We start from the raw sequence: 13699 nt of genomic DNA, 5'->3' as shown, positions 1-13699 counted from the left end.
CACCTGAGTTGGGGGTGGCAAGAAACTGGTGGAAAGTCAGTGCGAGTGGCTTGTCGTGCTGAGAAGAGGTGGCTGGCACTGGGAGCTGATGATGCTGGTCCAGCAGGTCACTGCAGGGGGTAGCTTGTTTCCATCGGCAAACTCAGATTTTTTTTCATGAGAATAAAAGGTTCTCCCTGCACCCCACTCGTCTGCTTTTTAGGGGGAAAAGTTCAAAGTTACAGTTGAAAGTACAAGAGGAATATCTGCCTGTCTGTCAGCGTAAAGCATCAAAACCCTTCAAGTAAGTAGGTATACAGAGGGCATCAAGCAATCTCTTAAAAAGAGCTAATCTAAAAATAACAGATTAGGGACCGAGCAGTTAAGGAGCTTACGTCTGGGGACTAAGGACAAAGAACAGTGCTCTATCTGCAATGTATCTTTGCTTTTAGGCTACAAATAAGCCTCAGGCCAGAGGGCAGGGCCTTTTCTGTTCATATGCAGAGCCTAAGGCAGTCTTAGTCTGATGCTTTTACCCAAGGAATTCAAGGCCATCTCCAGCTGACTCAGAACACGGTGTATGAAATCACGCTCCAGCAGGGCAGAGGTCTTGTGTTGTTCTCTTGCCTCAGCCCGAGTCCAAAGCTTTCATCTTCCTTCTCCCAAGTTGTGTCAGCACTGGGAGTGGAAAAGCAGATTGAGAAGCAGTGGGTATGTGCCAGCCCTGGAAGCTGCATGTCTCTTCCTGCTCCAAAAGGTGTTACAGGATGGGCTTCCTATACCACTTGGAGGTCATGAATAAATGCAACTAGAAGGACACCAGAAACACCTGCCTAAAGCCAGCAACAAGGCTCCAATCTCTTTAAACAAAAAACATTGTTGGCTTAAATGTTTCAGCAGTAGTGGGGGCTTTTGGAGATGTAGGGACTGAAGCTGGAGGTCAGTGTGACAGTTTGTGTGTTCCTTCTGAGGTGGTCATGTAGATTTATTGCATGATAGCCTGTTGTTAGTGTTGGTGACACTGGATCAGGGGTGCTCATGTGAACATTTGCAAGCAAGCTGAAGGCTGCTGCCAACTGAGGGGAAGATCATTTTATGCATTAATGTATCAGTCCACCAGGTTTAGTTTTGCTTGCTTCTGAATCTCCAGGCTGGAGGACAATTTCCATTGCGCTTGTACTCTGCTGACAGCTCAGAAGAGGAATGCCCAAAGCCACTCTCTTACTGCTGAATAGCCCAAAGCAAAAAGGCAGCAGGGAAGGGAAGCCTTTCCTTTTCTCCTGGCATAACTCCTAGGCCTCCTAGGGAAACCAGCAGGACTTTGTGAGAATTTCACAGCTCAGGAAAGAGCCCTGCCCTGCCCAGGTGGAGTACTGGAGAAGAACTGGAAGCCAGCAGCTCTCTGAGTATTTTCTTGCCACTTGCCATCAGCAGCACATCTCTGCAGAGGGTTAGAGCTCAACAGTGCCCGTTTCGTGTAGGGGCACTGATACTTGCCTGGCTTTAGTCCTTTAGCTGTGACTCAGCCAGAGTGCAGGTACTAGAAGTGGACATTTCTTGAACAGACCTTAGCAGAGAGCCAGACTTTAGCAGCCATAACCTCATAAAAAGAGAATTATGGGAAAAGGTGTAGCTACTCCAAAAAAGCCCCAAACCCCCCAAAAGCCCCAACCCACTCCACCATAATGTATGGGGCAGGTAATAAGACTGTTAAATCAAGATACACTGAACAGGATCAGAATAGAGCCTCCATTTTAAGTGACAAAGATGCTCTCCTAGAATTGGTGTGTGAAATTAATACCAAAGCCATGGCCAATCCTACACCTTATGAATGAGAACTCAAGTTAAAGTAAAATGATATGCTGACAACTGCAAAGATTAGTTAGAAGCAATATAGTGAAGAGAACTCCTGGGGGAGAAGACAATGTTGTTTGTGGCCTTCAGTTCCACCCGGTTCATCATAACCCCACTTGCAGGACGCCAGCATTTTAGATGAAAGACATGACTCTTCGAGCCTGGCTTCTAGGAGAAACAAAGCCAATGTGGATGTGCTCATCTCAAGTTACTTCTGAACTCTTTGATCTAATCTGACAGACGGTTAACGATCTCCAAGACCATGTGCTTGCTGCAACAAAAGTCTGTTACTAGACAGGGGAGAGACCCTAGCAGTGCAGAAAGTCAGTGGAAGTGGCTTAGCTGTTAGGCAGTGGAGGACTTGTAGTGAAGCGCATGAATACTGCAGTTGACTGACTCTTCTTGCTGGACCTCCATACTGTATCAGGCGTTGTAAAATCCAGGCAAGAAGCCAGACTTTATTTCCTGTTATCCTGGGACTATTTATTTCAAGCGAGATTTAAAACATCTTTTGGAAATTCCCTAAAGGCCCGACAGCATGAGAACATGACAAATCCTTGGTGGATATTTATGTGTGTATAGATGTCTGTAGGTTCAGCTGTAACAATTTCTATCCAGATCCCAGGAGTACAAGAACTGGAAACTCAGACACACATTCCCTGCCAGAATTAAAGGAATCCAGTTGCTGGCTGGTGTGTATGGTGACTAAGAAGCTGAAGACACTGTAGATCACCCAGTTCATACAGTAGAAATAAGAATGGAAGGGGATAAACAGCAGAGGATAAATCAATGCTTAAATGATTATTTTGCCCCAAAGAGAAACTGAGAGATGAGCCTAGAAAAGACCTGTCCTGTTACTCCAAATGTCTCTGCTCTTTCTATGTGCTTCCTTCATCACAGCTGCAAAGTGCAGGATTGCCATCGGGCAGAAGTTGTGTCACAGGCACAGGCAGAGCAATTAGGATGTACAAAATCACTGGGTAGCAGGAATGCAAGGGAAGAGCGTGGGTGTGGAGACTTAAATAGAAACAAATTGCAAGAGGGGAAGTCTGGAAGAAGGAAATACAACACTAGCTAAGACAGACCCAAGCTGTGCTTAGGTGCAAGATGAGAGCTAAGTTACAGTGTGCTTCGTGTCTATCCTTGAGTCACATAATGCTTTTGTTTTATGGTTAGTGAATGGTGATGTAGAAAGTCTCTTTGTAGGGAGGAAATGAGGCCCCACAGAGCCCTACATCTGCCTCGACTCTGCTAAAACCCGAAGCAGGACAAGAATACTAGTGTTAGCATCCTAAAAAAACTTCCCTCCGAAGTAGATTCAAGCATCAGCAGATGCAAAGGGTGTAGCCTGGAAAAGGACAGGTAATATCAAACAGAGGGGTAGGAGCCATGCTTCTGTGGCCATTCCAGCAAAAGCTCTCAAAGGAGAGAGACAGGTAAAGGACTGTAGGAGAAAAAAAATTGTCTCCTGCTTTTACTGGAATATCTGCAACATTCACATTTTTAAGCCTTTGCCACAGAAAACTACTTTTTGAAGAGCGAGCAAGTTTCTCCTGAAATCACAAAATTCCAAGACATGGTGGTAATACATGAATTGGCTACCGTGATTTCATGTTGAGTTTAGAAGTGGCACCTTAAAAAGTCAGACACTGCTGGCAGACCCACAGCAACAGATTCCTGGGGGGGGTGGTGGTGGTGGTGGTGTGTGTGGAAATCAATTTACTGGCATGTGGTACAGCAGAAATAACATTTGTTCTTTGAAACTTCCTGTATCTCAGGGTATTGATTGCAGCAAGCAAAAGGCTTAAACTCCTGGTTACCAAAGGAGGAAGCAAAAAGCATTACTTGTCTTATGGCCAGGGAAGAGAAGGCCAAGAATTTTTCAGCTGCCTGGCTGACCCACTTCTTGTAATGCAGACTGCTCACTGCTCATAATCTTAATCTGTTTTGAAGAGAAGTACTGGATTACAGTTTACAGATTTGGGGTAACTTGGTAGATGCCTACTTCACTATGCATGAGAAAGACAAGTAGGATAGCTTCTACGTTGACCTCAGTGTTAGCCAGGAACCTGAACTAGCAGTAAGTGCTCTGTGATATTCCGTCCAAACTCTGCAAGGCCTTAGCCATGCAGTTATCACTCTTTGGAGACAGTGACGACAAGGAGAGGTATTTCAGTTTAAGTGGAACTGACCCTTTAGAGGGAGGTTTGCTGGTTTGAACAATTTCCTTTGATGTGGCAAAAAGTGAAACACACAATGACTTTTTATGCAGTCCTGGAAACTTAACAGTGGCACATCTGTGGGGACAGGTGATACCCTTCATCTGCTCAGCTGACACAGCCAGATAAATCAAAGAGTTTTAGGGCAACCAAACCTTTTATTTTGGGGTTGCACAGGTATGGTTTGTTGTTTTTCTCAGGTAAGCAAGTATATTCTCCCAACTATATTAACCCAGGTCTGACCTTGGTAGGAATCAGATGGATAATATGCCTAGACCTGGAACATTGGAGACACTCCTTGTGTGCCTGCTGTTGTAATGCAGCTTTATGTCCCTTGCGTCTGTAGGTGAGCTGCACCTTCCATGCTGTGCTATGGTGTGCACACAAAGGACATGGCCATAGGTGAAGGGAGGATGATTGTGAGAAAAGTTACTTGAGAATGCCAGGTGTCTTAGCTTTCATGGGTGGTGGAAAAGAGCTCTTTTTCCAGCTTTTCTCTGCCCTTTGCTATTTGCAGTGTCACCAGCAAACCTTACTGGTCTGGAAGGAGTGATGAGTTGCTGGTTGCAGTTTCTCATCTCGTGGGTTCAAAGAGCTGTTTCTCAGGTGGGCTTGCCTGAAGCTTGAAAACACTCGTTCCAGGGGTAACCGCAAGAGGCTTTTCCAGAGCAAAGGCTACTGAAGCGCTGTCTGCAGGGCTTCAGGGGAACTTTAGAACAGAAATCCAGCACAGCCCAATCTTCCATCCGTTTTGGTAACAGTCTCTAGAGCTGGTAAGTAAAATACAAGTAAATAATAGATGTAAATGTACTGGTATTCTTTCTTGCTTTCAGTTCTGAGAACAAGGGGCTAGTCCATTGTGAGGAAGTGGACTCAAAACACTTAAGTAAGCAGACTACAAACTTTAGCTTAATCATTTCTATTAAATGACAGAACAATTTTTGTATAACTCAACAGTAAGAAAGTCAATCTTGTTTGTGTCTCCTTAGCATCCTTTCTGCCCTGGGCACTTCCTGCTGAACAGAAGCCATTCAGCTGTTGCTCTGTTTTCATGTACCAAATTCACTTGTAGCTATTGTGAAAGAAGGAAGTGAGTAGACAGAGTTGCTCCCCTGTGGTGTGACATTGGGAAAGGACTGAAAAGAGGTGAACTTGCTAGTTCTGCTCTTTATGAAGACCAACTTTTTTTCTTACGTATTAGGTTTTAAGATGGTAAGTCAGTCAGCAGATCCACATTAGCTTCAATGACATGAAATTGTACAGCTTAAGACTCTGTCCCTGAGACTGTCAACACTCTGACAAGTTACATTGCAACAGAGCTGCAATAGTCAGAAAATGTATTTCCTTTTCCCCATGTGCGAATCTCAGTAGTCTGATCTTTGTTAAATGTCAAGTGTGGGGTTTATTTCCATGTTTCCTGGTTCACGGGTACCTTCTGCTTTAACCAACTTCAGACACGGCTGCTGGCATAGTTTTATCATGTGCTAACATTAACACAGCGATAAACAAAAGGAGCACAGTACCCACTTACAGACTGGCCCTAAATACAGTAGCAAATGTAATCTTTTTGCTGATAATGTAGTCCATAAGGAATAAAGGTAAAGACTGTAGATTACAATTGGCAGGAGGACCAGGGGAGTGCACTGCTCTACTGGGGGGGCGCAGGACCTCTCCCTTCTGGTGAGGAAGAGGAGGGAAATGAAGGTAAGTTCAAAGATTTGGTTGTCCACCTCATATGACAAATATAAACTGGTAAGCTGCTGAGATGTTTGTTAATAAGCACTATGGCTACCTTGTCAGTTCCACTTGCGGGAGCTCCTTTCTTTTCCAGGAGCTGGCAGTACCTACCAGTGGTGTTCCCCATGGCCAGAGCTGTTCTGATGGCAGAGACTTGGGATGATCCAGTGGGATGAAATCACAGAGATGGCTGGTTTCTGGATGCTGTAATATTGCATGTGCTCCACAGCTAAATAAAGGAGATCCGCTGATGTTTTGCATTCCCCAGCTCAGCTCCAGCCCCGCTCCCTGCCAGGAAACACTGCTGAAGTGCTGCCTTCCAGCTCATAGAAAAGGTGCAATCCCACTTCCCAGAGGGATGGGTAGCTCTTGTGCACAGACACTGAATGGCAAGAGGTAGCCTGGCACTAGAGCAGCCTCTCGATTTAGTTACAGCCCAGGAGGTAGCTAGATTTGCATCTCTACTTGTGAGGTGACCCCAAAAGCCCAGGCCTGGCTCAAGGGAGGCTGTAAGTGCAAGGCAGAGTCACAGCTGCTCTGCCTGAAAAGCAGACTCAAAGGTTCTCCCTCCAGGAACCTTCCCCAGCTTGAGCCATCTCACCTGGGAGAAAAACTACACCCTCCTGGCAGCCACGGGACTTCAAATTTATTTTCTTCCTTTTAATGACTTCCTCCTAAACACATCAGTTTGCCACCAGTGCTTCGCAGTCCAAAGGCTCTTGGTAAAAAACTGCGAGCTCTTTCCCAGTCTCACTGCCGGCGCGCGTGCCAAGAAGCACAGCCAGCTCTCCCCTGGCAGCACTTCTCCCCAGCAGGCCAGCCGGCAGCTTTCCTCCCCGACTGCCTGCCTGGACAATAAACAGGGCTGCTCCCTGACCTCGGCCGGCGGCAGTGTCCCGGGATGCCTGGCTGTGCTCTGTCAGGTGGCACTACGATATATTCTCTTTTCTGGGAAAGCACCCGGCCGGGGGCACTCCCCTCACCCCTGTTAGAGGGTCAGGATGTCTGCATCGCTCCCCCGTGACTGCCGGTGGGGTCCTTCTCAGCACGCCTGGCGTGGCTGTCACAGCATGCAGCCACCGTGCCACGTGCCGCCGTGACGTGTATGCCCCACATTCAGCGTGGTTCGTCTCCTATTTTCCAGCAAGGTTTGCAAAGCTTCCACCGTGCTGCCTGTCAAACTTGCAGGCACCGCGCAGCCTCCCATCTCCTTCATCACCACATGAATTATTGCCAATGAGGTCTGTAAGCCCTAGGAGGACTCACAGCCTACCCCTCTGCCGACGTCCCCGGTGAGAATTGTGTGGGTTTTTTCAGTCTGGGCCCCGGTACATTGTTTCTGCCCATCAGACCCAGCACGGCGCTGGGCTCAGCGCTCCTCAGGGCTTGTCCAGGCTGCACTGTGGGTTGGGGCTTGTACAACAGCGGCGTGAAACGACCGAGTCCTGAGCGGGACGAGGCAGAAGACTGCGTGCGAGCTGCAGGATGGCACCGCTGTCAGCCCCACTGCTGCCTCACCTCGCCCCGGCGAGGGGCGGTGGGACCAAACCCTCTCCTCTCGGAGTCCAGAGAATTAAAACCGAGCTAAACGTGTTTTGAGGAAAACCTGACTGGAAACAGCTCCGACATCCGCCCCCCATTTCTCTGTGTGCATTTCCCGCCGCCTCTCCCTTCCTCCCCACACGAGGCCCGCCCGCAGCCCCGCGGCCCCAGGGGCGGAGCCGCCGTCCGCGCAGACGCCCCGGCCGCCCCCGCGAAGCGCCGCGCCTGCCGCTGCCGCGCCGGTCCGTGTCGCCGCTGTCCCTCCGCCCTGCCCCGCCGCGCCGCGCCCGGGGCCCCTCCGGCCGCGCCTGCCCGCAGCCAAGATGGCTCTGCCCGCTTCCCCTCGCCCTTCGCCGACATGGCGGCCTGGGGCCGGGGGCAGGCTCTGCCCGGGCCCGTGGTCTGCCGCGCAGCAAGCGGGGAGGAGGGCCTGAGGGGGGATGCGGGGTGAGGCGCGGCCCGGGGCAGCCCTGGCGTGCTTTTGGCTTTCCCCTTATTCCCCTCCGCGACGTTTTGCAGTCGGCGGGGAGCTGCAGTCCGCTTTTCTGCGCAGAAAGTGGCGAGGGGGCGGAGGCGGCAGCCATGGCAAGGCCGCGGGGGGAGGGGGGGGTGTCTGGCTTTGGGGGGGCTGCCCTGTGTTGCTCTCGTTTCCCTCGGCTGCCAAGGCAGCAGTTGTTGAAATAACGCGGGTCTCTGCCTGCAGGAAAAGGGGGCAAGAAACGACAGCAGGAGGAAGAGGACCCCCTCTCCTGCGCCCCCCAAAACCAGCTGAGCGGGGCAGGCGTTAAGGCCAGCGCCTCACACCCTCCGATGTGCCCATCGGACGTCCCACGGTGCGCTGTCAACCCAGAGTGTTCGCGCAGGACCGGCGGCGTGCGTTTGTCTGGGAGATACCCAGTAGCAGCATGGTGCCACCAGTCAGGGGTGGCCCGGAGTAAAATCCAATTCTCTCTAGAAAGCGTGTTTGTCCTGGTCATAGACCTTGGAATAATGAGGTAATGGCAGAGGGTGGGAAACCAGATTTGTGTTTCGTGGGCCTATGGCTCACTCCACACGCTGGGTTATGTGGTCCTTTTAAAGCGCATTTCCTCGTCGAGTCTTGACGCAGCGCAGGCTATCAGTGTTGGCATCAAAGTACCACTAGATAAACCTGTTGGGGAAATACCTGCTCCTCTGCAAGAGGGAGGGAAGGATGCCAGCTGTAATTTGCTATTCTGCGTTACGAGTTTTGAATAAACAGCCCATTTGGCAACTTCTTGTAAAGAAAATCCTGGCTTTATTTCCAGAGTGTAGCGACCCCTGTCCAGGAGGTCCCCATTGCTGTCAAAAGATCCAAAGGTATTACTAGATGTGCTGTTTCTGATTTCTAGAAAAAACTTTTCTCTGTGCCAGACCTGACAAACAGTGGTATATGTCATGACTGACTGTTGACATCAACTGGCATATGTGCTTTGAAAGGTCACACTGTCCATCAGCCCAATCACCTGATGCAAAGCATGTCACCAACCTGTTTATTTCATTCCAGCGAGCTGGGGTTGACAAACCGTGAAGGGAGAAGGAGGGGATCCTGAAGCAGTGACAGACTGTTTGCTCACAGTCTGTCCAACGGGACTGCTTCTGCATCAATGCTGTTCCCAGGTATGGCACAGAGGTAATAATGTGTCCCTTCCCCGTCCTTGAAGGTCCAGGGCTGAGCTGAGATCTTGCTTATCCTCACAAACAAGTCTGTCCATCAGTTTTGGGAGCAGAACTGCTGTGGCCTTGACTTACACTTACGCTGCCTTACATGGTCAAACTGCACACGGAAGTTGTTGGAGCACTAGAGGGAGCTGATCCGAGGGAAAGCTTTTTTTTTTTAAAAAAAAAAAAAGGAAAAGGTGATTAGTTTTATCTGAACCTGATCATCACATGGCTGCACATGTTGTTAGTCCTGTCGTGGCAATAAGAGGAAGGAGGCCAGCACAGGCAACTGGCAGAGATGGCCAGGAACACAGCAGCTGGTATCGATGACAGCCGTAAGCTGCTGTGGTGCCACACCAGCAGATCCTTTTGCTATAATCTCCCACTTGCTCTTGGAGGGATAGGATTGGTTGGCGTTTTGGTGTGGGTTGTTTTTTTTCCAGACCAAGGACTGAAATAGGCAATTTTGATCTATAAAATACTTGTGTACTTAAAAAGTAGCACAAACCATGAAAACAATATTTGAGGAAAGTTTCTCCTTCTCTGTTCCTTATGCACAGATCATCTGTGTTTTGGGATGTGGAGAGCAATGGAGGAGAAGCTTCCCTCTGAAGTGACTGTTGGGGAGCAGAGGGTTGTGTACTTCGCTTTGTTTTTAACAAAAAAAATGTTTTCTGTGAATGCACTGACCTTGCTTGTCCCTCCAAGGCAAGGCAGCTGGTCTCCACCAGTATCAGAGCCAACATCTCCACTGTGTTCGTTAGCAAGTCAGCATTCTGCAAAGGTCAGAGGTACATCTTAGCTACAAGTTTACTCAACGAAGAAGCACCTAAGGAATGGTGTGCTTTTTTTTTTTTTTAAATTTGAATGGGGGTATTTAGTTTGTTTTTCAGTACTAATCCTTTCTAGGGATTTCTTTGGCCCCTGTGGCCGTAACATTCCTCACTGACAACACCCCTGAGATAACAGTGTGTTGCCTTCTTCATTTTATGGAAGAGGAAATAAATGTGAGCCTGCAGGGTCCCAAACCATTGCTTGACCGCTGGATCTGGTTCCTCTGTCCTGTCACTCTTTACCAAAATAGCAGAAGGATGCAGCTGGTGAAGGAGGCAGCGCAGATAGGCACAGTCTGTTGCGTATAGGCAGACAAAACAGATGGAGGAAGAAACTTGCGCAAAACCTCCTGAAGTCTCTGTAAGAGCTGGGAACTAAATTCACATTTCACAGCAACCGCTCTTGTTCTGTCCATGTTTTTCCCATGAAAAGCTTTATCTGTTATTTGAGTGAGGGGAAAAAAACATGATGTCAGCTCACATTTACCCCACTCAATTTCATCAGCAATGCTCAGTGGGTGGTGAAATGAAGCTCCTGCCTGAAAGTCCTTCTGGTATAAGGCCTTGCAGTAAGGACTGGGTCAATTCCTGTTTTGTTTGGTGTTGATAGAGGTGTGAGGTGGAGTACAACATGGTTTGCGCTGGGCCTTTACTGTTACTGGAGAGTCTCAGGTGCCTCACAAGCGATTGTGCAGGGTGGCCAAAGGCTAGTGACTGAGGTATCAGCTGGACACTGTGGGTGTTTGGGGCTCTTCTGCATCTTCCCTTGCAGGTGTCTTTCCTTCAGGTCTACAGAAAGCCCCTTGAATTGAATCAGTGCTAATCATGCTTCGGCCCAAGGATTCCTACTTGCTTCTCTGTCATTCTGTGAGCTGCCTTACCAAGTTTTTGCCTTTCACTCCTCTCCTGCCCCAGACACTTGTGCGCTGTGCTCGGAGCTGCTGGACTGGAACAGTTCAGTTTCATCCTCTCCAAAAATGTTGCCCATCCACTGTGGCCCTTGGTATGGAGCTGGGTGGCACCAGCCCTGCCCTGCTTTCCACCCAGCTGTGTGTTCCTCCCCTCTGTGGTGGTGGGCTGATTCAGGGAGCTCAAGAGAAGGGTGTTGGAATGTGGGGATATTTCAATTGCAGCTTTCCAAAGTGCTGTGCAAAGGGTATGCAACACAGCTGCCCTAGTGTCTCCAACCAGGAAATCCTCTGTATCCTGGCGGGGTTGAGACTACCGAGTTTTAAGATGTTCTTTCCTTCTGCCAGTGAGCATGATGAATTTAATGAACAGAGCCACAAAGGATGGATTTAACTTGTGACTTCTAGAAGCATCAGAGCTAAGGGAAAGGGACTCTGAAGAACGTGTTTCCTTTTAAATTGCACGCATAATATATCTTGAAGTGAATATACCACATAGCTTTCTAGTGTTGGGGCCTGAATGTGTACTTCTGTGAAGCCTGTAGGAAAGCCAGATTTGTTGTGGACTCCTAGTTATTCTACCTAATGCTGAGGGTTGTTGTCTATGGGTTTTGCTGTTGTTCTTCCTTTGTATCTTTAAATTTGCTTGTGTGTTCTTAAATGAAGTACCAAGACACTAGAACATCTTCTCTCAACTCGTAAAGCAGTGCAAAAATGCCAGATCATTTGTTTTGAGTTCTGCTTGGATTTTCACACTCTAAAAACCCATCTCAGTCATATTTGCGTTTCTGCAGTGGGACCATGGAAGGAAAAGAAGTGTCGCCAAGTCATCACTCGGAGGACAGCAGCATATTGGACCTACCTTCTGTTTGTGACGTAGCAGAGTGCTTTCTGCCTCCACACAGCTCTGAAAACAGCGAGGAGCTTTTTTGTTCTGTGGATACTTTTCCCTCTCCACCCACAGGTAACAGCTTCTGCCTCTCCACATGCTCTTTCTTTAGTCGGTGCGTTATCTATTTAGGCAGTGTGTCCTTTGACTGAGTAGCAGCAGGCTGATACTGGTGCATCTGCCTTGCCTTAAGACACAGTTTACCAGAACTACAGTCCGTTCCAGCTTGACAGATACAGTTTGAACTGTGGATCCATGAGACACAGGGGAGGAGTTCAGAGGATGCTATCAGCTGATAATGTTTTGGCAGCACTGTTTCTTCATGTGCAGTGTGTTCTCAGAGGAAGAGAGTTACCTGAACTAACCCACAGAGCAATCCTCCAGGCATCAGCAGGAAATACTGTCTCAAATTATCATAGTAAGATATGTTTTTGAACTTGTGTTCTTTGTGTGCTCATCTTATATCTTCCACTCATGAGCTCAGGGTGTGGCTTCTGTAGCCTGTTATTTTGAAAATGTAACAGCAAATATTTCCTTGTCCTAATGATGTGAGTGTGATGAGAACTGCTTCAGTTCAGCTCTTGGGAGACGGTAGTTTCCTCTCCTGAAGGAGGACTGATTTCTGTAGAAGCAGCATTTTAGGTCAGCCGCTGCTCCAGATTCTCAGGAGTAATGGTGTATCTGAGAAGGTCAAGGGATAGCTGGCACATTCTGATTACTACACCCCTCAGCCTGGTCAGTGTGAATATACAGCAAGAAGTGTGAAATCGAAAGGCACTGGCCCAGTGATGCTTCTTACTGTATGTTCATACTGGCTAGGCTGAAGGTTGTATTAATTATATGTAATATGGTGGGGAAAAAATAAAATCTGGTGAGCAAATAATACGTGGAGATAGTTTGTCAAGGCACTGGAGCGGGGGAAATGTCACTGATGACATTTCTGGTTGCCGTGGAGTCTTAAGTAGTGTAAAAGTAGAGTTTGGCTCCTCTTCTTCCTCTGGCACTGTGTGGTTTACCTAGTTCCAAGGAGTCAGCCTGGAATTTGACATGTGATTTTTTTCCATGGGAATTCCACTATTTTGCATGCTAAACAGGTAAGCAGCAGGATCCATCAAGCTATTCTAGCTCTGTTGATGTTGACTACTTGCCTGTGCAGTTGTCTTCACCTCTAATTGTGGGACATCCAGAACGGTAATGAAATCTGCAGACAGTAGATACCAATCCTTGCTTTGGTTTTGCTGTGCAGATGGGCAAGTCTCGTGTCTTATGTTACTAATGATGCGAATCTTCTACTGTCACCTCTACTTTAAACCGTGATCCATGTCGCATTCCATGATCCATTTTTTTTGTGCATAAGAGTGGTGACCACCACCATGAGGAATGTCCTCAGCAAGCCTTTTCCGCTGTTGTAGGAGAGGAGGATGGGGAAGTTGCTCTCACAGTGAGACAGGCTGGAAGGCATTTGTCTACTCAGATTTCACAAGCCCTTTGTGTCAGGTATGAAGAAATTCTCAGAGCTCTGAGGCAGTTCCTGCAGTGTTTGTAGGGTGGCTTAGTTGCTCAAACACCATTTAGTGTGGCTCGAGGCAACTGGACTTGATTGCCATGATGAATGGGATGGACAGAAGGACTGCGTGACCACTCAGCAGTCCTAAGACTGGTCCATGGCATAGCAGCAGTGACATATGTGGGAATGAAGATAGGCAGCTCTAAACCCAAATGATGGCATTGGGCAAGTCATTTGCTGTGCATATGTGGAATATGTAGCTGAAGCTCAGAACCAGGGTATGCTGAGGCCAGGTCCTGCCTCCTTGCTGTCTGCAACACCGCCTGGTGTCAGTGGGGATTCCAGGTGAGCTGAGGAGGGCGGATAAGGCGTATGAACCCTCTCCTCTATCGCTTGTTTTAGAGACCCTTCGAAACTAAAACCACTTTGCAATAACTGTGGGATGCACGCAGGAAAATGGTTCCTTACCCTCTGCTCCCGGTAGTGAAATAACTAGGTATCACATCAGACCCAGTTCATACCCTGAACATCTCAGTTCCTTTCTCCTTATA

At 48.3% G+C, this 13699-nt stretch overlaps 1 protein-coding gene across 4 annotated transcripts in view; it reads left to right on the top strand.

Moving 5' to 3' along the window:
- The first annotated feature begins 7533 nt into the window (after window positions 1-7533).
- Window positions 7534-13699, top strand: part of SHLD1 (shieldin complex subunit 1) — a 60512-nt gene continuing 54346 nt past the window's right edge. For 3 of the 4 annotated variants that reach the window (XR_012763110.1, XR_012763111.1, XM_075413376.1), the window contains exons 1-3: window positions 7991-8326; window positions 8857-8969; window positions 11547-11716. Coding sequence is in view for 2 of the 4 variants with exons in the window: in XM_075413376.1 (XP_075269491.1) it covers window positions 11554-11716 (163 nt within the window). In the remaining 2 variants the exon portion in view is untranslated. Of the gene's footprint in view, window positions 7574-7990; window positions 8327-8856; window positions 8970-11546; window positions 11717-13699 lie in introns of those variants that run through there. The other variant, XM_075413377.1, reaches the window with a different exon arrangement.

This window comes from Opisthocomus hoazin, chromosome 2, assembly GCF_030867145.1.
Source record: "Opisthocomus hoazin isolate bOpiHoa1 chromosome 2, bOpiHoa1.hap1, whole genome shotgun sequence".
Lineage (NCBI taxonomy): Eukaryota > Metazoa > Chordata > Aves > Opisthocomiformes > Opisthocomidae > Opisthocomus > Opisthocomus hoazin.
Note: the sequence above shows the minus strand (reverse complement) of the source record. Positions and strands in the feature narration are given on the sequence as shown.